This window comes from Manacus candei, unplaced genomic scaffold (genome assembly GCF_025592945.1).
Source record: "Manacus candei isolate 608988 ecotype Guabito, Panama unplaced genomic scaffold, ASM2559294v1 h1tg000017l, whole genome shotgun sequence".
NCBI classification, from domain to species: Eukaryota; Metazoa; Chordata; class Aves; order Passeriformes; family Pipridae; genus Manacus; species Manacus candei.
The window spans coordinates 27,373,982-27,398,292 of record NW_026138065.1 but is presented as its reverse complement, the minus strand read 5'-3'; the positions used below and the strand labels follow the sequence as shown (position 1 = coordinate 27,398,292).

The window sequence follows — 24,311 nt, the reverse complement described above, 5'->3', positions numbered from 1 at the left end:
TCCTGATGCACGTGTGTGTGGAGCAGACATTTACTCTGGAGAGAAGATGATCTCCTTTCACCACCTGGGCACTAAGGAGAGTGGCTCTTGATGAAGTGCTAGGCTCGGGGCTGTGGGTCCAGAAGCAGTGGATGCGACTTGAGGAGATGGGACTTGGCCCACCCAGCAGGAGCAGAAAAGGGCAATTTACAGAGTGGGGTGCTGGCTGATGTCTAGAAGGAGGAAGGGTGACATGTCCCCCGGGAAATAATGGGATAGGCTTGAAGGGCTGGAAAGGCTGACAGTGACCAGTAACCTTTTCTGTAGGAGAGAAGCAAGTGCATACACAGCTTCCTTGTTTCACACCCAGCTCTGGGGTATCCCCTGGAGTATCCACTGTTTTTGAACATTCCTGCTGTCCTGTAGCTGCACTGAACCTGGTATGTAAGCGTGCTCACTGTCAGAACCTCTCTGCTGCCCTAATCCTTGCTCTACAGTGGCTCTACCTGAAGCTGCAATGTCTTTCTAAGCCATTTAAATGATTGCTTTCCTCAGACATGTATGTTTGTGAAGATGAAGGAACCGGTTAGTAATGCCCTATTTCTGCCCAAAGGAGAAACCAGAAATGAAATAATATTTTAGTTAAAATAGGCTTGTTGCTCACAAGCATTGTTTCCTCATCTTCCTCCTGAGGTGATCAGAGCTTGTTTTGAGCCCATTGTTTTGAGTTCTCCAGGTGCTCAGCAACTTTGCTGCCCATGGCAGGACCAAATGAGTCAGACAGGATAGACTGAATAGACTTTTATTTTTACTCATATCCTGGCATGTAAGTGTGGCTGAAAAAGATATTGTGCTAAGGTACAGAATGAGATTTAAATATTTTTTTTTAATTTCTATTGCAGGACCCAGGGGGGGAAATCAGGACAGGCAGGGGTTTTGTCAGGCAATGATGTCTCTTTTCCAATTGCAGCACTAAGTCACAGGACTCACTCTGAGCTAAAATGTTTGGGGTTCTGCTTTACTGGTCCAATCAGAAAGGTGGTCAAGAGCCTGAGACGCTTTGTTAGGTCCTTGCTTTAATTTTCTAGCATCAAAATATTCACACAGAGTTTTGTCCTCATATTCAGCACTACCTTTCAATTCACACCCCATTTTCTGTGGTTTATGGCAGATGGCAACTATATCCTCTGTCTCAGCTTTCATTCTGCTGCATTAAACAAGCCATGCTCTGGTAACCTCCTAAAATAGGTTGTTCTTTTCCTTGACTGTGCTAACAAATCATCTCTAGACACACTAGATTGGCTGCCACTCACTGAAGAAGGGTGGTCACAGTCGCACGCGATTTCTCAAGGAGGTGGCAGGGCCTGCTGGCACAAACACTTCCCTGACACAACTCTCCAGTTGCATGTCCTAAGATAAATGTTTGGGTTTTGTGCCACTGCATCATATAGGTAATGATGCTCATTGCGTAGCTGTCGACTACAACTGCATCTTTCACTTCCATACAATGATCCCATATATCAGTCTTATCAGTTCATTCCTTCTTAACAGCAATTCTTTCCTTTTTTTTTTTGTCTCATCAGTTTGCTGTTCTTTCCTGCCAAAGTCATTAAAGGAAAATATGAAACAAAGATTAGTTCCAAGAATAATATTCCAAGATCTCATCAGTAACCTTCCTCAGCTCAGTACTTTGCATTCAGCTCTACCTAGCACTGTTTCTCCTGTGCTTGTGCTTTACGTCCACTCAAGTTGTCCTAAATTCTAGCCTTCTCCAGAATTGCTAATAATTTCCATTTCAGGCACTTCACTAAATTCCATTATTCATAATCAGCAATAAAACGTTTCCTTTGCCCAGAGCATCATGCATCTCAAAAACCGCAAACATAACTGCCAGTACTAAGCTCACATTTGATCTTGTTTACATCCTTGTCTTTAGAAAAAGAGTTTGGAGTATAACCTAAGTACTTTTGAGGTGAAAATAGCAGGCCTCCATTTTCCTGGAATACAATTTTTTCTTTGCCTTTTCCGAAGTATGGAACATTTCTAAGAAGGGGAAGAATTGTCTTAGCCTTTTTTTCCTAGCCATCTGGTGTCACGTTTACTCTCACAAATGCGATTTCATGCTCACCTTCTTCTAGTGTCTGGGATCTGAGAGAGCTTGCAACTCTTGACCTTTTGAGTAGTTCACTTGAGGTAATTTCCATTTGTCATTACTATTATTTGTCCTCTCCCCCTCCCTTTATCATTGGGAAAACAACAACAAAAACCAGATTGTAAACACCAGTTATATTTACTTAATAGTGACCCACGTTGAGCATAAAAATACAGCAGGACTCGGCTGAGCTTTTATCCAGGTCAAACTCCCCTCAAGCAGCCGGGGCTCAAGTGGTATGAAGATGGGTTTACCACTGCACGGGTTTCCCGGAGATTACCGATCTTTGGATTTAGATCCTTATTAGGTTTCACAGCACGGGATAAGCACGCTTTGAAAAGCTTTCTCGGGGGGCTGTTCCTTTCGTCCCTCCAACTGGTTAATGGAATAACTGGGGAGTCCGAATTCCTGAGCTGTGTGCTGAAATGTGCCACTTTGGCCCTCGTGCCTTGGCGCGGCGGGAAGGGCGCTGTCTCTCCTCGCTGCCGCATCCCTGTTTCCCCCGGGCAGGGCAGGGCAGGGCAGGGCAGGGCAGGGAAGCGCATCCCACTCCAGCGCCGCCCGTCCCGCACCTGCCCCGCGCCGCCGCTCCCGCCCTGCCGCCCGCGCGGGGGCGTGGCCGAGAGGGAAGGGGTGGGGCGATGCGGGCGGTCCTGGTCGCCGATTGGCCGAGGAGGTGGAAAAGGGGCGTGTCCCCCGCGCGGTGGGCGGGCCCGCGGCCGCGCTCGGCTCCCTGGGCTGCGGGCGCGGGAGGCCCCGGCAGCGCCCGCCGCGCTCGGCCGAGAGCAGGTAGGGCTGGGAGAGGGGACGGGGCCGGCGCCTTGCGGGGCTCCACCGGTGCTTCCCCGGTGCTTCCCCGGTGCTTCTCGCCCTCCCTCGGCGCGCAGTGGGGGCGGGGGGGCGGCGCAGGGGCAGCCGCAGCGGGCGGGCCGCGGCCGGCCTGGCCCCCCCCGCCCCGCCCGCCCGGCTGCGGAGCGCGGGCCGGGGGTGCTGCGGCCCCGGGAGTTTTCACTGGAAGCCCCCCCGGCCCCCTGGGATTCGTTGTGAGACCCCCCCGTGTTGTGAGCGGTGCGTGCCCGTCCGCTGGGGGAGGTGACGCGGGGGGCTCCGAGCGAGCAGAGCCGGCCTGGAGAGCTGCAGAACCTGAGCGCCCTGAATCCTCCAGCTTGTCAAAACGCTGGTGCGGCGGAGGGCCACAGAGATGGTTAGGGGACTGGAGCATCTCTCTCGTGAGGAGAGACTGCGGCGGCTGGGCCTGCTTAGTTTGGAGAAGACCGAGGGGGGAACTCATTAGTGCATATAAATACCTCAAAGGCAGGTGCGGAGAGGACGGTGCCAGACTTTTTTTTGGTGGTCCCCAGTGACAGGTGGAGGAGCAATGGCCATAAACGAAAACACAAGAAGTTCCACCTCAGCATGAGGAAGAACTTCTTTACGTGGAGGGTGGCAGAGCACTGGGACAGGCTGCCCAGGGAGGTCGTGGAGTCTCCCTCTCTGGAGACGTTCAGAACCCACCTGGACGCGTTCCCGTGTCACCTGCTCCAGGTGACCCTGCCTTGGCAGGGGCTTGGATTAGATGATCTCCAGGGCCCCCTTCCAACCCTAAGGATTCTGTGATTCTGTGAAAACACTGCTGTGTTGCAAGAGGGCCCCACACACCTCTTGAAAAACCAGTCCTGAGTGTACCTGCACACATGTAACGTGTCTCCCACTCATGCTGTAAATGTTGTGAAGCAGGCAGGTAGTGTACGTGCAAGAGACTTGTTCTCTGAACTTAAGTTTTTTCTTGAGCACATCTAAGTACATGGTAAGGAGTCCATTATATGTGGTGGTTGTCAAAAATAGCATCACATTTGTGACAGGTTCAGCTATCAAAGCCCTAGCATGACCCTATATTATCACTTCAAGTGCTTTAGTGTTTGCAGATCTTTATAAATGCTTGCAGGAAGGCTTTGTGCTTTAACACAAATCTCAGATTACAAGCTCTGGAGTACATGAAAAAGTTGGACCCTGTATTATGCAACACTTTTTTTCTATATATTTGCTATAATGCATTCCTGTGTAATGTGTGGATATCAGGAAACTTGCAGTTGTTCTTCAATTTTGTCTACAAAAGTGCATGTGCATCTGATGGCTCCTTCAAGTTTTTTTTAATGATATTTCTATTTTTTCATTTTCAGATATAATTCAGTTGGAAGAACGTATGGCTGGCAAATAGTAAGTATGATATTTTCTCTGCTGTGCTAAACTGTGCTTTGTGGTAGTTTGGCAATTCTGCAAACAGAATAATTCTGTCTTTTATTGGATCTTTCTAATAGTTTCTGTCTCTCTAAACTCTCCTTAGTAATATAGGAAAATCGTTGCTCTTTTTGGAATACCTTCCATTCCACTTCACCAGGACTTCTCACCTGAATCTATATGTCTTGGATTTTGTTAATACCTCATGCAGTTGTGTTTTTGCTTACAGCAGAAGTCATTATGAGGACAGTGTCTGTTTGCCTTTTCCATTTCTTTGAAATAGTTTCCAACCCTTCGCTTTCCCTTTGCTTTTCCAGGTGTCCATGTGTGGTGTTAACTAGGTGTGATATTCTTACACCTGAGGTAGCAGCCTCTGGAGTGGTCATGGATGCAGAACATGTTGCCTTGACATTGTTGGTTCAGTACTGTGTCATGACATGATAATGCATTTCTGGAACCAAATTGAAATCCCATGGGGTGTGAGGATGTGCACATTTGGGTGGGGGTTGTTGGCACTACTGTGGAAACGTGAAGCTGTTCTGTGTGGAGTTGGGTCAGCATATGCATTGTAGCACTTGGGTCTCTGTGTCACCTACCTGACAACACAGGTTGTTTCCCTGCCTGCTTTGCTTTGGCAGTTTGAGTGCTCAATTCCTTTCACTTGTGTGACAGATTGTGTTCTCGCCTATGGCCCCTGAGAGTAAAAGATTCCCTGGATACTTGAACAGGTTCTGTTCTGTTTGGTCTGCTTTCCTGTGTGCAGCGAACAGTCTTTTCTGTATTAATTTTCAAATGTTTGTTGATTTCTAGTTCCAGCAACTTATGTCATGACGAACCTCACCTCTTCCTGTCACCATCTGCTCAACTGGGTCTGGCTACTTTTCATTATGTTTCTTTTGTTTCCTCAGTGTTGTGCAAAAGGCTTATAATTTCTTTTGTGTCTTTTTCCAGCTTAACAGGTTCAACTAATACCTCTTCTGTACTCACGCATCTTACTTGTTCCTTTGTGCATTTTGTGAGAGCGTCTGATGTGCTACCTGTGAAAAACTCTTGTGGATTCATGTGTTTTACAAAGCTTTGTTTTGTTTTTCCATAGCCTCTGAACAAATATCAGATGGTAGCAGATTAATTTCATTGTTGCCCTTCGAAAGAAATTTAATTAGTGACTTGCAGCTTAAAAGACTTTCTAGTCCCTCATACAAGAAAGCTGTTGCTGTCACGTTTATGATGGCTATAAAGCCTTTGAAATATAAACTCTAAACTTTTCCTTACTGTAAGAAAATGATAATTGAAATAAGTAGTGATATTTTTAATTGAAATAATTAGTGATATTTTGGGCCTTGTTAGATGAAAGAACACATAAGCCATTGTAATTTGATAATGCTGTGGGAAAAAATAGTCCTGTCCTTCCCAGTGGCCTCCTCCTTGATCTTCCCTTTGTGCCAGCATGTGATTTGTACAGCTGCATAAGACTAAGGAAATAAACTAGTTGGAGAAAAATGAACAGTTTTAATGTGGATCTCTTTTTTCGACTTGAGGAAAGGGTGAGCTGTGTATAGTGTGCAAGAAAAGGAGGTTTTAAGTTATTTACTTCAGGATCAGCATCTGTAAACCACTGCTAAAATGCCTTTTGTATTAGTATGTAGATTATGTGAGGTTCCCAAATAGTGACGTATTAATCTGGGGAAATATTAGAGTAAATGTGTTCATATAGCTTGTTGTGTGTTAGATGCAAAACCCAAAATAGGTCTCAAAGAGAGACTACTTCTTTTCTTTCTAATTTTTCCTATTTACTTATGTGTAGATTAAATGTAGTAAAAACAAACATTCCTTGAAGCTCCATGAGTTCCTTCTGTCAAGCAAATTAACTGAAAAAAGAGCACTGTATAGCAATCTCTAGAACAAAAATGTAGTTTGTTTAGTAGAAGCACTGCTTTTACCCTGAGTGTTTAATAATGATAATTCAAGATGCAGAATTGCAGTTTTTCGGCTGTGAGATGTAGTCTCCAATAGTGCAGTAATGCCTGGTTTTATTAAGAATAATGTTTTGTTATTTCTTAATGAATTTGCCTGATAAAATGTCTTACAAATGGTGATCAGCTCTCCTCTGATCTTATCCTGAGAGCCATAATTAGAATGTAACTCGGGCTGGTTGTTAAATTGTGTCGCTATAACTTTGTATGGCCCTTTAGTATTTATTCTCTCTCCTAGATTGCTGTAAGGCCGGAAAAGTTGACTGGAAACAACACCAGGGTGGAGGTTACAACACTGTGGTAAGTGTGCTATTTTAAAACATCAAGGGGAGAAGCTGGGAAAGGAGCTGATATGGAATCGTGAGTCCAGGAGTGAATCACGTGGTGATGAATTGTCTCCAGCTGTGTGTGGGAAGATTAAAGAGCTGAGAATTTTAGAAGAGGAGAAAACAGTAGATGGTAGCATGTTCTTGCTCATGGTGAAGGAAGGGACTATGCATGCAGAGTGTGAGGACAGGTACTTAATGTCCATGTTTTCATAAAGCTGTGAAATACACTCATCCATTTATCATCGTTGTGTGTTTGCTGATTATATTGTAGCGTTATTTTCTTTACTCCTCAGTTGGAAGACTGGGGAGAAACGTGATGCTTTCCATTAATAATGTGCAAAGTTAGGGATGGAAGTCAAAACCAAAAGTTGGCTGACCTTGACACCGTACTCTACTAGATTTACTAATTGACTTTATTAGTTTGTAAGAATGTAATGGTAGGAATAGTTTGTGTTTGGAAAAAGGAAAGATTTTAGTCTGATTATGCATTATATCTTACTATGATAGAACCAATCTAAAGTATTGCTAATGAGGTTATTTATTAATTTTTTTCCCTCCTAAAGTGTCTTTCTAGAAGATGACCATAGAGGATCTCCCAGAACCTTCCTTAGAAGGAGATTCCCTCATTGAAAGAGAACGGTTCTTATTCCCAAACTCTGAAACATCTGTTACTTTTTCTGTTGCTGCAGCACCAATGCCTTCAGACTGTGGTATGTACTTTTAACAGAAAATAAATTTGTGATGGGCAAAAAATAAATTAGAATAATAAGTTTTAAGAAAAACTATCAGCTCAATTTATTTCTTCATTTCAGAAAAGTTTTCTGCTTGTTAAATGGATTCTTGGTTAAAGGAGATGAAAGATGAAGACCCACGCTTTTTCCTTTTTTATTATTGCATACATATTAAATAATATATTTTCCTTTTCTCTGTATGTGGTCAGGTATTGGTAGAATTTTTAAGATCCCAGTGTAGAATTAGATATTGTGTTAAGATGTAAAATTGCAATAAGTAAGTGAAGTTAATCTACATCACATCTAAAACCTCTAGAGTTACACTCTTTGTTGTGCTTTCAGTATGGACTGTAAGGGGATATTTTTTGTGGAAGCATAGATGTTTGTGATGATAAGGACTAAAATGAATGGTAGAAAATTATAGCAAGATCAGTGATCAGAATAATGTTGGTTTGTCTTCACATGTGTAAATCATAATAAAATTTTAAACAGGATATGTAATATATTAAAATATCAGTGTAGGTAAGAACCTTCATTGATAGCTACAATTAGAATGCCTTTGAATGTTGCAGAAGGTGTTAATAGCATCTGTATACCTTAAAAATTACTGCCTCCATGTCTGTTTTCCCATGCCTTGATTAGAGTAATCAGCTGTTTTCAGGAAAATAAATACATGTAATGTTCTGTCTTTGACAGACTCTAGAGACCCATTTTATAAGTTAGCACAGGTTGGGAATTTAACTGTTCCATGTGATATATTTTAGTATATGAACATGTGTCTTTATGTGGTTTAGCTGTGTTCTCATAACTTGTCTGTCCTAGTCTACTGGAAGTACTGCCATGATTTATTCCATTCTGCTTTCTTATCCCTTAGAAAAAATTTCCTTTCACCTTTTTCAAACGTTGTGTTGTGATATCTTCCAGTAACACCACAACGTCACTACTATCTGTTCTACTCAATCTGTGCCTACTCACTGAATAAAAAAATTCATTTTTATAGGAGGTTGCTGTCACCTGTGTAACAGTAATATTACTGAATCTGGGTAAAGGAGGTTAAACTGCAACAGGGAGAGATTCTTGGTTATTCCATTCAGTGCATTTATTTGTCCTTTACAGTTGAGCACTGTAATCAATACATGGGAAAGACGGAGGGGGAGGAAGTAGTGTTTTAAAATACCTAGATGTCATTGTCATCCTTTCATGAAACTCTTTGTTTAAACAGGTTTTCTGTAATGATTCTTTGGTTTGCAAAGACTCCAGCTGATCACCTGTTAAGCTCTTAGGATGGCTGTTATTAGAACTTGATATAGTGGTCAGGTTTTTACCCTAGCATGCTGATTGTAACAGTCTGCTAGAGTTGATTTCTGATACATAATTTGGTTCAGGTTTGTAGCTAGAAATCTTCCTGGTAGAGTTAAGAGTTGTGAATATCATACAAGATCATTAAACTTGCTGCCTAGTTGTCTGTTTACTTCGTGGCTTTCAGCAGTAGATCAGCTGTGGTTTATGTGGAAGGTAAATATTAGTAGATAAATCAGTAGCTGTGTGTCAGTGCATGGGATATAGGGAAAAGCACACTTGGTGTGGTGCTGAGAGATGAGGGGTTTGCTTTTTTATATGCTAGGTGCAAATAAAGATTTATGTTAAATATCAGTGAAGTTGTCCTCCTTTTCCATTCTTGTTGAACCTGGGCTGTGCAGTTAGAGAAATTCTAAATAGCCAGGAAGTGAGCTCCGGAGGTGCTTTTATCTGTTAATCCAATCTAGAAGTCAGGTATGCTGTTTTTGGGGAAAGGTGGGATGATTCATCCAGAGGTTGTTTATACCATGTCATACACCCAGATGGCTGATGCCCTGTTTTGTTTAACCTGTATGTCTGGTCTGAGAGCTGTGTATCTGCAGTTGATGTGAGCTGACATTGCACATTTATCTGAAACCTTCCTAAAAGGCAACTCCCTAATAGCTGCAGCAGGGGTAAAAGTTCAGTGTTTGCCATGATTCAGTCAATTGCTGATGGCAGTAGGTTCTGCTTCCATTCCCTCTCCTCATAGCCATTGCTGTCTAGATTCTTTCATATAATTTTCCAGAGCTGGAAGAAATTCCACAAATTTAAAATAGACTATGTGTATATGCATGCACACACGTACACCTCTAAGTAACATGATGTATGATACTTTTATAACGAGGTGTTTCATACACTTATACTTTGGGTTACCTTAAAGAACATGAGGCTTAAAATCTTCCAAAATGTATTTTTTTTCTAATCTTGGTTTGGTGCCTTAATTTTTGAAGCTGTTTGTTACCTGCAGCTGCCACCAGCTGGGACTGATGCATTCACGATATATCTGAAAATAGTCGAGGCCATAGAACGCCTTCCTGATTTGAGCATGGGTTTATATTTTGGTATGTTTTATGTAAACTGTGATGGCAGAAGAAGAAGGAAAAGACATGTTTTGTAGCATATGGAGAGATCACATTCACATTTGATCACTGAGAGATCCATAGGCTTGTCTGTGCTTGGGAACAGCTTAGATCTGCAGCCTTTGTCTGACTTGGACAACAGTTAAACCCTTATTAGCACAATCACTGTGCATCACTGTTACTTCTTGCCTAAACTTAAAATCACTCTTGCAGTATCATTGTATTGGTTGCTGATTCAAAGCTTTTTCAGAAGTATAGTCGAGATCTTATATTAAAGGATTAGGCCACATGTTAAAAAAAATTTCTAAATTAATTCAGCATTCTGACTCTTACAGTGTGATGTGTAGTGAAGTGACTCTACTGTTCTTTGCCTCTGAGTTTGAAAAACTAGATGCATGTTAAAACTCAGGATTGCACATAATGATTCCTTTTTTTTTTTGACAGAGTTTTCCTTCTTCGATCCCAATGATGCAGCATGCCAAGAAATACTTTTTGACCCCAAAACATCAGTTTCTGAATTGTTTGCTATCTTAAGGCAGTGGGTTCCACAGGTTCAGCAGAATATTGATATTATTGGGAATGAGGTGAGGTATAAATGAAGATCCTTGAATGCTTTCAGTGTTAAGTATGTGTTTACAACGAATAAAACCAGTTCATTGAGAAGCAGAACTAATCATAAAGGCAGATCCACTTTCTACCTTTTAACAAGTACTGGCTGATCATGCCTTGTTTTCCACGTTGTCAGCTTTTATTTGGAAAGAGAAAGATGATGGATGAAAATTCAGTACGTTTGCGTAGATGATACAAACAATGTTTCTTCTCAAGACAGTTGTGTGGAGACCCTTCACCTTGGTGTTTCAGTTTCCTGCTTAGCAGTAATCCCACACTCCAATATATGAAGTTGGGGTAAAGCATGACCTTAAGTGCAGCGTTTCCGAGGCACAAAATGAGATAGGAACTGAAATCTTTTTGCACCATACAATAAGCTGCTTTCAGAAGACATCTTGTTTCTAGTAATTCCATCCTACTTTCTTCTTCTGGATTATGGGCTTTTCTGGACAGGTGTGGAAGTAGAATTAAGATTCTTCCTACTGTGGTAAAACTGAGGGCTTTTATGGGGGGGGATGGGGTGGGTATTATTGAGAGATCAAAGAACAAGGGGAGAGCTTTGTAAGTAATTTTCCTGTTGTTCGGTTAAGCAGTTAACTTCTTAGCATGTGAAGTATATGTTAGAAGGAATAATATAAAGAGTCTTTCAAATCTGCAAATAATGAAGGTTAATGATATGCATATATAACGATATAAATATTATTTATTACATTTGTGTATGTTGGTCAGCTCTGCAGTTAAGAGTCTGTTGTGGCAGGCTTCTTTGTTATTAGCCATTGGAATGAATCCAAGAGTCAATATATCTGAAATAACATATGAATAACTACTGATGTCAGAGATATGCCAGAGCTAAAATGTGCTTGTTTTCCATTTGCTTGTCAGATCATTAAAAGGGGTTGCAATGTGAATGACAGAGATGGACTGACTGATATGACTCTCTTGCATTACACTTGCAAATCAGGAGCTCATGGTATTGGTGAGTAAAGAAATATCATTATAGATGTAAAAAGCTAATTAATTCACAAAGAGTAATCCCACTGACTTACAGTAGATTTTTTTTTTTTTTAGTGCTTGGTTTTGTCTCTTCTAGTGGCCATCAGAAGGAAAGGTACAGAACTGCAGCACAGTTACAGCTGTGGCTGTTGGGAGTAGGTTGAGTATAGGTATTATAGGTATTGCAAACAATAGTACCAGCTTGAACATATATTTCATGTAGCAAAGGCTGTTTCAGGCTGAGGTGCAAACTCCAAGCTAAACTATGGTTTTCTTACAGCAGTGCAGCTAGAACATTTAGGTGACTGGCTTTCTTTCAACCCTGTTCATATCAGAAGAGAACAATAAACTTTGCATTATTATGATCATAAATACTGGAAATGAGAGCATATTTACCTCTGTTTGAGTACTCCTATTAGCTTTTCTATGTTGTGTTACTTTTTGGTTGAGCTGAACCCACTTCTCCTCTGAGATTGAAGTAAATTTGAGTGAGGTCTGGCATAGGTTGTCTTTTCTGCTGTTGGCAGGTCTTTTAATGTAAACTTCAGCATTGTGATGTGTAATTTTTTTTCTTCTATCAGATACTAAAATTCCTGGGTTTGATGGCTGACACATTATTTACATTAGAGAAAAACAAGTAGTGTTATTATAAACTATAGTAGAGATTTCAGCCCTTTATGATAAAAGCCAAAGATTTCTGCATCCTAATCCTAAAAACAAAGGCATAGTAATTGTTCTGCTGTGAGCTTGAAGGGTTTAATGTATCTTTTGTGCTATACATGAGCATGTGTATGTTTTTTGAGGTCAGCTAAATCAATCACTATTGCATATTTTCCACAATTTATCTTGCAGGTGATGTTGAAACTGCTGTAAAATTTGCCACTCAGCTTATTGATTTGGGTGCTGATAGCAGCTTACGGAGCCGCTGGACAAATATGAATGCCTTGCACTATGCTGCCTACTTTGATGTTCCAGAACTGATCAGTGTTATTTTGAAAAATGCAAAGCCAAAAGGTAGGCAAGGTTACCTTTATTTCATGCAGTTGTCCATGTTTTGTAGACCTTAAGCTGGTGTATAGTGCTCTTTTAATTGTGGGGTTTGTTTATCCATTATACATAAATAATTTCATAATCTTTTAGTCAGTCTCATTGGTTCATTTTTCCCTTTACCTGTTTTTTAGTGGTTTACTGCAGTGTTTCTCTTGCTGGTTTTTAAATGTGAGCTTTGTATAAGATGGTAGAGAAGTTTCAAATAGAATGGAAAGCAAACTAATTCTAAGTTATCAATTTAAGTAATTAATTCTAAGTTGTTGAGGACTAAGAGACTGTCTGCAGAAAATGGAAGATGTGACTATTCTGGTAAATTCTTATGATTTTTAAGATTGCTTAAACACTGAGAAGTATGTTTCACATGCTGGGAGAAGAGTAAGGGAGAAGTGGGGGTTTGGCAGTGGCCTGTGGAAAACCAGGGAGTGAGGAAATTTTGACATGCCCATTTTCTGGGCTATGTAGAAGGTCATATGTAAGGAATAGTTGACTTTAGTGTTTGGCATAAAGAGATAATACCTTTTGAAAAGATACTGTGAAGGATTAGTAATTGGAGCCCTATTTATACTAATGCAAATGGAAATACTGAAATGGTTCTGAACCAGAACAGTTTGTTCCTAATTTGGTCAGGACATCAAAACCAGTAAGCAACTTTAATACTAAAATGGTACAAATGTTAATTTGTTCTACTGAATATCCTTTTGATTTTGCCATTTTGCAAAATGATTAATGCCCTTTTTTAGTTAGTCGTACCTAGAGGCTCTGTCTCAAAATTCTGAAAAGCTGGTAGGTTTTTGGAGTACACAAGGCATGAATCACCGTGGAGGTAATTGTTAAACAGCACTGTTACTGGTATGACGGTGCTTAAGAAGTGACACACGTAGGTTGGTAACAAAAGACAGAATGAGACTGCACAGTAGTTAAGTCCACATCACGTTTCAATAGCCCGGTCTCCGTAATTTGCATCAGCAGTTTAGGTCTTCTTTCAGACCTCATTTGCATTTAGTGTTCTCATCTCCTCCTGTGCAGTGCCTGTAGAAGGGGTGGGTGGGACTTTGCTTACATTTCCAAGGAAACCACTCTGGTTAAACCTCTCAGAAGTTGACAACTCTTGGATAAGCAGCCGATGTTTTTTATCTCAGGAAACGTATAAAATTATTTGCGCTGTGGCACGAAAACAGCGGATGGTCTGAATTAATAAAAAGAATAATTTTAGCTTTGTACTTCATCAGGCAGTTTGCAGGGAAGGGAGAACGTATGTAGAAGGCGAATATGCTTTGGCTGGATCCATACTGAACTGGAGAAAAGATGGTTGTTAATGTATAAATAACTTTTCAAGACAGTGGTGTATTGAAGCTCAGACACCCATTGTGGAGCACAGGTGTTTCCCTTTGATTCACTGCTAGTCTTATTTTCTTGATGACGCTCTGCAATTAAATTCTTTATGCAGATTTACTCCTCAGTTGTTACAATAGAGCGATAGTTTCATCTTGGGTTTTTAGAGGTTTTAAATACAAAGATTGTTAAAGGTCTAAGAATTAAAAACGTTTTGGGGTGCCGTTAGACAGTGACTGTAACCTGCAGGGGTTACTAATGACAGACCATTGCTGCCTATTAAGTTCCTCCAGATAGTTTGTGAGTAGTTACTGGGTAACATCTAATACTTATGTGTTTCTTTTTGTCACCTGTACTGTACCCATTAGATCACAGCTGTAAGAGAACTGTTCAAAAATTCTTAAGCATGAAGCTTGCAAGTCTGAGGAAGTCACACAGTCTAATTAAAAACCCCCAAATTAGGCATCAGTTATTTTGTAAAGTAGGAGTACATGCAACGGTTGCTGGCTCAGTAGCTGATGTTACTGATCAGTATTTCTGCAAGTTGATTCCTGTGTGTGCAGAAAATACTTGACAGTCGTATTGAACGTGGAAGTTTCAATGCTTGTATACAACTGCACAGCTTCTACTTGGTTTTAAACTGGTAATGTCTTCTGACGTTTGGCGTACATGTGCATAGGTAGCTGTCATTATGACTGAGGCATGTGAATGCAGTCCTTTTTCATGCTAAGTTTGTGTTCAATTAGCCCAGTTGTAAAACTGTTAAATTTCGATCCCAAATTTGTTACCTTCGGTCTTTATAAAATTCAGAGTCGATCTTTATTAGTCTGTGTGAACTTAACGTATCTATACAGACATATGTATTTTTATATCTTCTCTATGTGTTGATGTTTTATTTGCCCCGAAAATGTTCAGTTAGTATAACTATGTAAGGATGTTGATACAGATGGGATATACTTTGCTTATATTTGAGAAGGGCTAGTGTCTCTTGGAACAGAGACTGATACTGGAAAATACTAGGAAACTGTACAACCCTGAGGTGGAAAATTTTATATTCCTCACCGGGATTTCAAATTGGAGCATTATTGCTAATATTTGTTGTCCTTTGGTTTGTGTACTAAATCAACTGGATTTTTTAATTAACAGCCATATACATAATTGACTCAAAATGACATCTCTCTTGTGTAATTTAGGAGAGGAGTCTCAGACTAAACAGACATTAAAACTCCAATCTTGTAGAACAGTAATAACTTCATAGCAGAGTGAAAGATATATCGGGAACAACTGATGGAAATATATATTATGCTAAATCTCTTCTAATCAAATGCAGTGCTCCATTTTCCAAATTATCAGTGCGAGACCCTTCTGACTGCAATTCTTTAAAAACAACAAAATTATAAAAATCACCAGGTCTTACTTTGTTCTTGGCCATTAGTAATTGAATCAATGTAAAGCAGAGTTATAATCAGTTTTCCCTTGCCCTACTGCCTGCTCACAGAGGAAAAGAACTGGTTGAAGATGCATCTCATTTTAACGTTTGACACCTAGAAGTAATAAAATATAAATGTTTCTGAAACATTAAAACATTAAATTATGTGCAAACCTAAAGTCACTCGTTAATCTTGGCACAGTAGATTGAGCATCCTGAACACCAGCAATTTTGCAGTTGCATCAGTATTAGAAAATGAGTGAAAGTAAATATTCATCTTCCAGGTTGTTTCATGATATGAGTAGACAGATGCAGATAAGGTTGATACTCTGTGTAGAATTGCTTCTCATATGCATTTGGTACGTAAATCATGGTGTCTCTGTATAAATGTTAACATAAACTGTAAAACCTGAATGCCCTCTCAAGGCATCTGTAGGGTGAAATGTTCACGTAACAGATTTGCACACCTCACATGTGATGTTTAATTGCAGATGTGGATGCCACCTGTAGTGATTTTGATTTTGGAACAGCTTTGCATATTGCTGCATTTAACCTATGTACAGGAGCTGTCAAGTGTTTACTGGAACATGGAGCAAATCCTGCCTTTAGGGTAAGGAGTTAGGTTGTAGATTCACCAAAAGGTGAAAAAATGCCTGGAAAAACTGAACAGTCTGTCCAGGATTTTGATTAGTTAAAATATGTTATGTGGAGTGAGACTGCCTCAGAAAAAAATATTCATAGCTCATAGTGGATGATTTTGTATGCTTTGTCATACTTGTGTGTTGAAGTTTGTATTTTTGTGTCACAGTCTAGTTCATTAGTTCAAATAGCTTTCAGGATGTTCTTACTCTTTGTTGTTTGAGCTTTCATTTATTAATACTCCTTTGTGTCTTGCAACAGTTGTCATGGCAGTGGTGGATCTTTTCAGAAATAGAGGAATGCAATCTGTGCCCTCCAGAAATGCAGTGTACTGCTTAGCAGTAAGCCTGGTCTTAGCATGAGTAACTGATAACACATAAACATCAACTGCTCTGCTTAGTAACCTAATAATAGGCCGAAGTTATAGTGTAAAGTGTTGCTATATGTGTCTAGCTACAACTCTTGGGGTTTGATTGTTTTTTGTGTTTGGTTTTTTGGGGAGGGAGGGCTTGGAGTGTTTTCTTTTTCTTTTTTGGCAGAGACAATATCTCAGTTCTCCATTTTTAAATCCAGGTTGGGTTTTTTTTAATGAGAAATTATAGTTGTTTTGAGGGTACTCAAAAGTAATTGTTTTGTGTAAGCCCGTTCGTGTGAAATCTTCTGGAACATTATTGTTCATACAATTCTTCATGACATTCAATCTAGATCTCTTTAAAAATGCTGGTTTTGTTTGTCTCCTTATTTAGTGTGCATGTATGTGTTTCAAATTCCTTGGCAGCTGTGTGTTCAGGAGTCTGTTGATCACAGGGAACGCCGCTTTATAGTTGCACAAGCATTCTGAGCTGGCAAAGGTGGCTCTGCCCTTGAGAAGAGCAACCCTTGGGCTTCCACTTTGCCTTCCTGCCTCTGCTCTGCCCCTGCCTTGTGTTGGCACAAAGTTTTGAAGGGCACCTGGTGGGCTGAATTGTGTGACTGATGCGACCAAAACAATCGTTAATGTGATGACTAAAAACTCAGAACAAACTCCCCCCTCAACTGTAACCCAGCAATATCCTGTGTTTAAGGTCATGTGAGTTGAATGGGGCTCACCTTTTGCTTCAGAATGACTGTGGATTTTTCAGGAGTGGTAGGTGTTTGATTCTTCAATCCTGCAGTAAAGTATTGGCCAGAGGCAGTGTAGAGTTTGATTATATGAGAACAGCAGAGTGTAAATGCTGAGTAAGGATTATAATTTTCTAGCACTGAGATAAATTGATAGGGGGCTCAGGGAACGTTGCAATTCTAGTCTGTTTTTTAAGGAATCAAGCCAAATAAAATCTTCCCCTGCATCATCCCCTCTTTGAGCTTCTGGTAATGTTTGAGTCCAGTGACTCAGTTGAGACAAATTTGAAGACTGAGATAATAATGTTTCTGCAAACTTTGTGAAAATTGGCAGATAGATGCAGATCCACACTAATGCCTTTGTTGAAGAAAGCATAGGTAGAACTTGCTGACAGCCTGACAGTACTTGCTGTCTGGGCAACTGGCCTTGTGTTGAGGTTAACTCCGGGGGAACTGCTGCTCTAACAACTTGTCCTGTTGTGTGGGACACATGAGGAGTCACAGTCACTACTTTCTGGGAATGGGAAGTGTTTGGAAAGGACTCTGTCCTTAGTTCGTTTATCATAGGGTGGTCTGTATAGAAATAAACCCAAACAGATTTATTCAAGTATTTATGTGGACCATCACATTTGTGTATTGTGTGCATGCAACATATATTAATTAAAATCTGTCTTACATTTGGAATAAGCCTCACCAAGGAATAAAGATAAATTCTTTGGGAGGAGGTAGCTTTACAGTATTGGCACTACAGACCAGAAGTCTTGCTTGCTTTCTTAAATCTGTGTTCAGGTACACAGATACATATAGGTGTTTTGTTTTTATGTGTTCTAAGTCCTAATAATGTTCTTAAGATTAAAAAGTTGGTTACTTGTCAATTTTGAAAATAAGATACTGTACATGCTAGCTTATCTATCTAAGGATGTTTTGGCATACTTATTTGAAAATGTGGTTGTTTTTATAGTTATGTTCTAGGAAAAATATCTATTAAAGAGGATTAAACACTTCATAAAATGCTATGGTTTTGCTTAATCAGATTTATCTTGTCACAGCATTAAATTTTATGCTATGTTATGTTTCTACAGAATGACAAAGGGCAAATTCCAGCAGATGTGGTTCCTGATCCGGTGGATATGCCACTGGAAATGGCAGATGCGGCAGCCAGTGCAAAAGAAATCAAGCAGATATTGCTGGATGCAGTGCCTCTCTCATGTGACATCTCAAAAGCCATGATTCCAAACTATGATCATGTCACAGGGAAGGCCATGCTTTTATCGCTTGGCCTGAAACTGGGAGATCGTGTTGTTATTGCAGGACAGAAGGTATGGTGACCAGCCTGCTCCTACCCTCATAATTTCTGAGAGTCAATTTATTTACTCCTTTGGAGATAAACCTCGAATTTGAGGGTCTAAAATACTTTGTGGAAGGTATGAACTCTGGATGGCAGCAAGGAACTGGTTACAGAAAGTAATAAACCGAGCAGTTGTTTGATAAAGTCATTACTATGAAAAGCAGTTTTGACAGGCATAGGCTGCATTTTGTATCTCTAAATGATTTTTGACAGGCTCAGCTTTTATTAACATTTTTGGTGTCACATCAAAATGATGGTAAAAGCCACAGATTATTTTCTGAGTTGCCCAGCTTTGTTATGAGTGTGCTTTCATGAAGTACCCCTGATAGTTTCTAGAAGGCAGTGAAAAAAACTTCAGTTCTGCTTAGCCTATAGTAACCCAATTTCACTGGTGCAATGCAGCTAAAATCTTTGAAGCAGTGCTGTGCCAACAGGGTTGTTACATGGTTCTGTGGAAGTATAAGAATGTAGCTAATAGCAGTCCATCTCAAAATGTGAATAGCTTTTTAGAAGCTACTGTGATAGTCGCATTTTAAAAAATGAATTTGAAAATTGTAACATTAATACTGCAGTCAGTATTCATACCTTTTATTTCCTCTGTTAGCAAGGGATCTGAAATAATTTAAGAGTGTTAGAACTCTTATAAGGATTTCAGATTTTTTTTTTTTTCTGGTAAATGTTGAAGGCATTTGTGAGCAAAATTTTATTTTTTAGTAGCTTTGGCTTTAATAATTTTTCTAGTATAACTTCAGATTTGTAACTGTCATGACTGAAGTGTTCTGAAGTGATCTCCACTGAGGGTGGGAAGCAGCTTCTGTTCTGTATTTTCATTTGATGTAGTGTCGAAATTAGGCCAGGAAAGGTGAAGGAGTCACTAGCTATGCAAAAGGCATTTTAACTGAAGTACATACAGGAAGTGTCTTATTCTTTCAAGGCAGTAAGAAGTTTCTTTAACAGAAATCATAGTGAAAGCCAGGGGAGATAATGTAAGTGCAAGTTAGTGGAGGGTTTAGAGCAAGAAAGTGATGAAATTAGTGCTCTTGTGTACCATTCCTCCAAGTAAGGCCCATAGACCTGTTTGTGCTGTAATGTACAAACTGTGAGTATGAATAGAGCTTCCTGGGTTTGGTTACTTTTATTTTTTCTAATTGATTATGCTGTTACAGTGCTGTGTATAACACAGTGTTACAAGTGTGGGAAGCTGCTTTGCCACTGCCAAAGGCCAGCAGGGCTTTCCAGCTAGATTTTTTTTTTTCTTTAAGGGAGCCAAAGCTGTCCTACAGCAGGTGGGAAGAAAGAATGTAATTGTGCCTTTTGGTCTTCCTTTTCCACGTCAGCTTTCCTCCCTTCCTTCTTTTGTGCAAGGAGCTGTTGTGCAGTACTCCCACATTGCTTCCCACTCCTTTTTTCCATTTGTCTAAATGGAGAAGTTGTTCTCAGCCCTGCCTTCCCCTCCCCCTCGATACTCCTAAATGTGTGCAGGGTGGAGCAAAAGTGAAAACAGGATGATGAAAATGGTTCCCCATTCTTAACCTTCTCCTGGATCATTTTTCTTGCCCGGAATGTGGAAGCTGGGACAAGGGTGTTTGGAACAGCAGCGTTTTTACGAGCAATGTTTATGGGTTCCCGTTCTCTTTCTTGCTTCTGCAGTCTCATAATATGTCAGCTTTAATGAAGCTTGAAAGCCAAACACAGTAGATGCCAGAGGGAAAATGGATTCCTCTCTTGATTCCTACTGTGCCTGTCATTCAAGTTGTCTTTCAGGGTAGGAAGCTGTGTAAGCAGGTGTTTGTGTATGTGATTTGGGGTCCCCCAGCTCCAGCAGCTCCTGCTGTGCTAGATTACATGTGATCTGAATGGACACTCAATGAAATGTGAGTGCAGGGAGACTAGCAGCTGGGAGAAAACTCTGTCATCCTATTCCTACTCTGTTTCTCATGTGAGAGATGTCTTCTGCTCCTTGCTTGTGCAAGTCCTAGGGCAAAATCGGAGCTTTAGTTTTGCCATCTCCACCTCTGGTTTAAGATATTGGCTGATCTCTTCTCTCTGCTCCGTAAGTGCCCTTTGACTGGTGCCTGGAAGACACCAGCACAGACACCAATCTGTGAGACAGCTTGGCCAAACTTCCTCTGACTGAATTTGATCCTTGTGTTGGGAGCTTAAAAGTCTGTCTAGATTAGTGTGATGTACCTGCCTATAATGCTTAAGTTTAAAGGAGATCTTCATCATAAGAGAACAGACTCTGGGTCATGTTTATTTCTTTACAAACAGTAAGAAAGAGTAGCTGGAAGGTTTTATGGTAAATAAAAAAAATTGTTTCTGTCTATTTACTCTCTGAGGTATGGATTAAACAGTGAAGTCACAGTCAAAATTGAACTAGTAATATTAAGTTCACATGAGATAAGGAAAACTGAGAACCTGAAAGATCAAAGGTTTTTATTACTAAAACTAATTTAAAAATCTAATATAAAAATGAATTTAAATCAATGTTAAATGCATCTCTGTTAGTTATTCCTCCCCCGTTTGGTTGAAGTGTGTGAACTTAAAATGTATATTTGCAGAGACTGAGGTCTACCAGCAAGACTGGTCTGTCTTGATATTCTTTATATCTGCTCAGAGTTTATAATACAGATTGAAGCAACAACAAATGTTTAAAACATTTGCTGGCTCTTCAGAGTTTCTTTAATCATAAGGAAAGAATAAAAGACTTAGGAATCTTTTCCAAGGGAAAAAATTAATTATGCTCTCAAGTTTACCCTTGAATCTTTGCAATAGATATATAAATATATAAACTGTTATGTATCTAGGTATAATTCTGGAATTGTTGTTGTGGAACACAGTGAAAGTAAAACTCATTGGGCATGTGCTCCTGTACCTTGCTGACTTGGAGTTGTATTGTACAGTGATGCTTTCTGTCTCAATATCTGTTGTGAGATCTGTCTGTAACCACAGTTTTTTGATACAAAATAGAAGAACAGGACTAAGACGTCTTGGAAAACGCGTTGACTGGTGTTGAAAGGTGGGAACGTCAACAGCTGAGAGAGTTTGTGTTTGTATTTCTGTTCTGATCAAAAGCTTGGAGATGACTTGCTGTCTCCTTCATGACCTGTACCATATTCTCATGAATGATACATGTTTAACAAAACCATTCTGTGTTGCTTCTTTTTGTCTTAGGTTGGTACCTTAAGATTTTGTGGCACAACGGAATTTGCCAGTGGCCAGTGGGCTGGTGTAGAGCTAGATGAACCAGAGGGAAAGAACAATGGAAGTGTTGGAAAAGTCCAGTACTTCAAGTGTGCACCAAAACGCGGTATAAGCTTAATTTTTTTCTTAAATTCTTAAAAAAGCCAAATTTTAAAAAAATGTTGGAAGATATGAACCTTTTGGGAGAATAAAAACAGATAATAGATCCTGTTTCTTTTCTTTGTAGTGCATTGTTTGTTTGTATTAAGGATTCCTTTAACTGTTTTATTGTTTTGACTGCAACTATTTGCAAAACCACTGAAACAACCAACCAGTCAAAATTTCTGGTTATTTCCTTGAAACTACAAGATAATAGTATTTCCTGGTTTCCGGTCTATATTGTTGAACGTTGTTGTGTTGTAATGATAAAGGCCATGTTTCGTTATCTACTTTGTCTTCCTTGCTAAGACATTCATGCTTGTAGTTGTTTTCTAACTTTCAGCTTGAGGTATTTTAATTGATATTTCATGGACACTCAGGACATACAAAGTCTCGTGTTTTGTAACAATGGAGACTCAATGTTACTCTTAGGACAAAAAGGAGATTGTAAATAACAGTCTTACTGACTTCCTGAATTACTCTGTTCAAGTTACTTGATAAGGATTTTGGTTTCACTGTGCATTTGAGCTTGTCCTTCCTACCCTACAAGTGCTCTGGCAGCACAGCAAGTTATGATCGTGGCTGACAAAAAACCCTAAAATAATTGGTGTAAGAGATAGTAGCTGGAAAGTTTTGTTACATTAACATTACCCATGGTTCTTTGTTGGCACATACAATTTTCTCTCCAGGTATCTTTGCACCTCTTTCCAAAATAAGCAAGGCTCCAGATCACAAAAAAGGCTCTGTACGAAGTTCTTCCTTGCGGTCTTCACCTTTGGTCAAATCCAAGAAAATAGATGTGACACACATAACTTCCAAAGTGAATTCTGGTGAGTGTTTTCTTGTGTGTGGAGACAGGATAGAGAGATACTAATCTTCAAAAATTAGTAAATCTTGGTATAAAAACACTTGTTTGGAATTAGTTCGTAGCTTGGGATGAGAAGGTGACAAGGTATTTATTAACTCCGTGTTCTTGTTAGAAATTCTCTGTACTGTAAACTGGTACTGGAGGGACGTTGTATGTAGCTGTTGAGTCATTTTAGTGATCTGATGTACTATGGCAGGTTCTAGTCTTTACATGCTCTATTAAAAAAAAAAAGCTCACCACAACATTTATTCTTGAGCCATTAAAGTGATTTCTAATTGGATGTGATACCAGTTAAGTGTCTCAGCTTAATGTGGTTCCATTTACTGAGATGTTCCTGGGTAATTTGAAACAAATAAAAATTTAGAAAATAATCTATACACCTTTATGTCTAGAAATTGAGGAGTTTTATTTTCTGGCAACAGGATTAAGGAACTATTTAGCTGATTGTGTTTTATCTGCTAATTAAATTATCTGAGTAAAACCAAGGCCAAATTAGAAGAGAAAGGTTGTCCTTGTAATAAGGCTTTGGTTTACTGATTGGAGTTACAGGCTCAGTCCCTGGCTCTGGTTTAGTTTCTTAGTAATTTGCTCAAATTACTTAATCCTTCTGTGTAAGTTCCCTCCCTGTGGAGTGGATGATGCATATTTCCTGACTGTTCAGGTTCCAAGTTGTTTGGAGTATAGGCTCTTCCCTGCTGAGTGCAGTGCTGACCATGCATAATATGGCCCCTGTGTCTGGCTGGCTACCTAACAGTGTCATTAAATATTACATTAGCACTTCTTTTGCCTTTTTTGCCCTGTTTAGGTGACTCGTACTAAGGCAGCACGGCTTAAGGGATGGAAGATAATACACATTCTCATACTTAAGCACCCTAAAGCACTACACTCTTTATCAGTAATACACAGGGTATAGAAATAATGCACCAGGCTGGTGGAAGAGATGCATTTTGGCAGCATTTTGGATGACTTATGTAACTCTTCTCCAAATAGATTGAGGGGGGGAGTAAGCTTTAAATGTGTGTACTTACAATTAGCACAAGATCTAAGCTACTACGGGCACCTTGCATGAAAAGCATCTCGGAACAATCGGTTTGTTGGGAGTACTGCTCAGGAGTGGATCTAAGCTGACTTTTTCTGTTAAATATTTTCCAGTGTTTGATTCAGTTTGTTGTGAACTGTAACCCACTAAACTGTAATGGAAGGGACTGTTTCCTTCATTACAGACAGTGTGTTCCGGACAGTTTAGTTGTAAACCACCTTTTCTGTCACAAAGGTGCATTTGTGTCTTTGTAAAATTTAAGCATTTGGTTCCTTGCTTTAGGTAGAAATCAGAGTGAGTTATGCATCATCTGCCCAGAAGAGCTTGCATCCAGTGGATGTAAGTAATCTGGAAGCTGCTGTTTGCAGGGAGTTCTTGTGTAGAAAGGTCCGTTAGAATTATCGTGCCCGGCTGATTCCCTGGCTGGAGTGGGAGAAGGACAAAGCTGCAGAGGCAGAACTTTGGTTTGCAGTGTTTATGTGCATCACCAGGTCACATCTCTTTCCTTGAAACTTCATCCCTGCAATACACTGGTTTGTAATGATCCAAGAAAAATTAATATGCTTTTTGTAGATAAGGTTATAAGCTGCAAAGTAAAATATAATATTGTGTAGGGATTTAAAAATTTTATTTGGTTCTACTGGATTTGAATAATCCATCAGATTGATGAGAAAGGGTCTTTTTCAACTTTTTAGGAAAAGGATTACTGAGATAAAATTGAGAAATGTGTTATCAGTCA

General features: G+C 39.8%; 1 protein-coding gene across 1 annotated transcript in view; it reads left to right on the top strand.

Annotated features, from left to right (window-relative positions):
- The first annotated feature begins 2,833 nt into the window (after window positions 1–2,833).
- The window catches only part of CLIP4 (CAP-Gly domain containing linker protein family member 4), a 32,836-nt gene continuing 11,358 nt past the window's right edge, over window positions 2,834–24,311 (top strand). Inside the window, exons 1-11 of the mRNA XM_051783586.1 lie at window positions 2,834–2,920; window positions 4,312–4,348; window positions 6,581–6,642; window positions 7,235–7,381; window positions 10,267–10,406; window positions 11,314–11,407; window positions 12,277–12,438; window positions 15,727–15,845; window positions 18,058–18,294; window positions 21,498–21,633; window positions 22,355–22,495. Of these exons, the coding sequence (XP_051639546.1) occupies window positions 7,249–7,381; window positions 10,267–10,406; window positions 11,314–11,407; window positions 12,277–12,438; window positions 15,727–15,845; window positions 18,058–18,294; window positions 21,498–21,633; window positions 22,355–22,495 (1,162 nt within the window). The 5' untranslated portion in view covers window positions 2,834–2,920; window positions 4,312–4,348; window positions 6,581–6,642; window positions 7,235–7,248. The remainder of the gene's footprint in view (window positions 2,921–4,311; window positions 4,349–6,580; window positions 6,643–7,234; window positions 7,382–10,266; window positions 10,407–11,313; window positions 11,408–12,276; window positions 12,439–15,726; window positions 15,846–18,057; window positions 18,295–21,497; window positions 21,634–22,354; window positions 22,496–24,311) is intronic.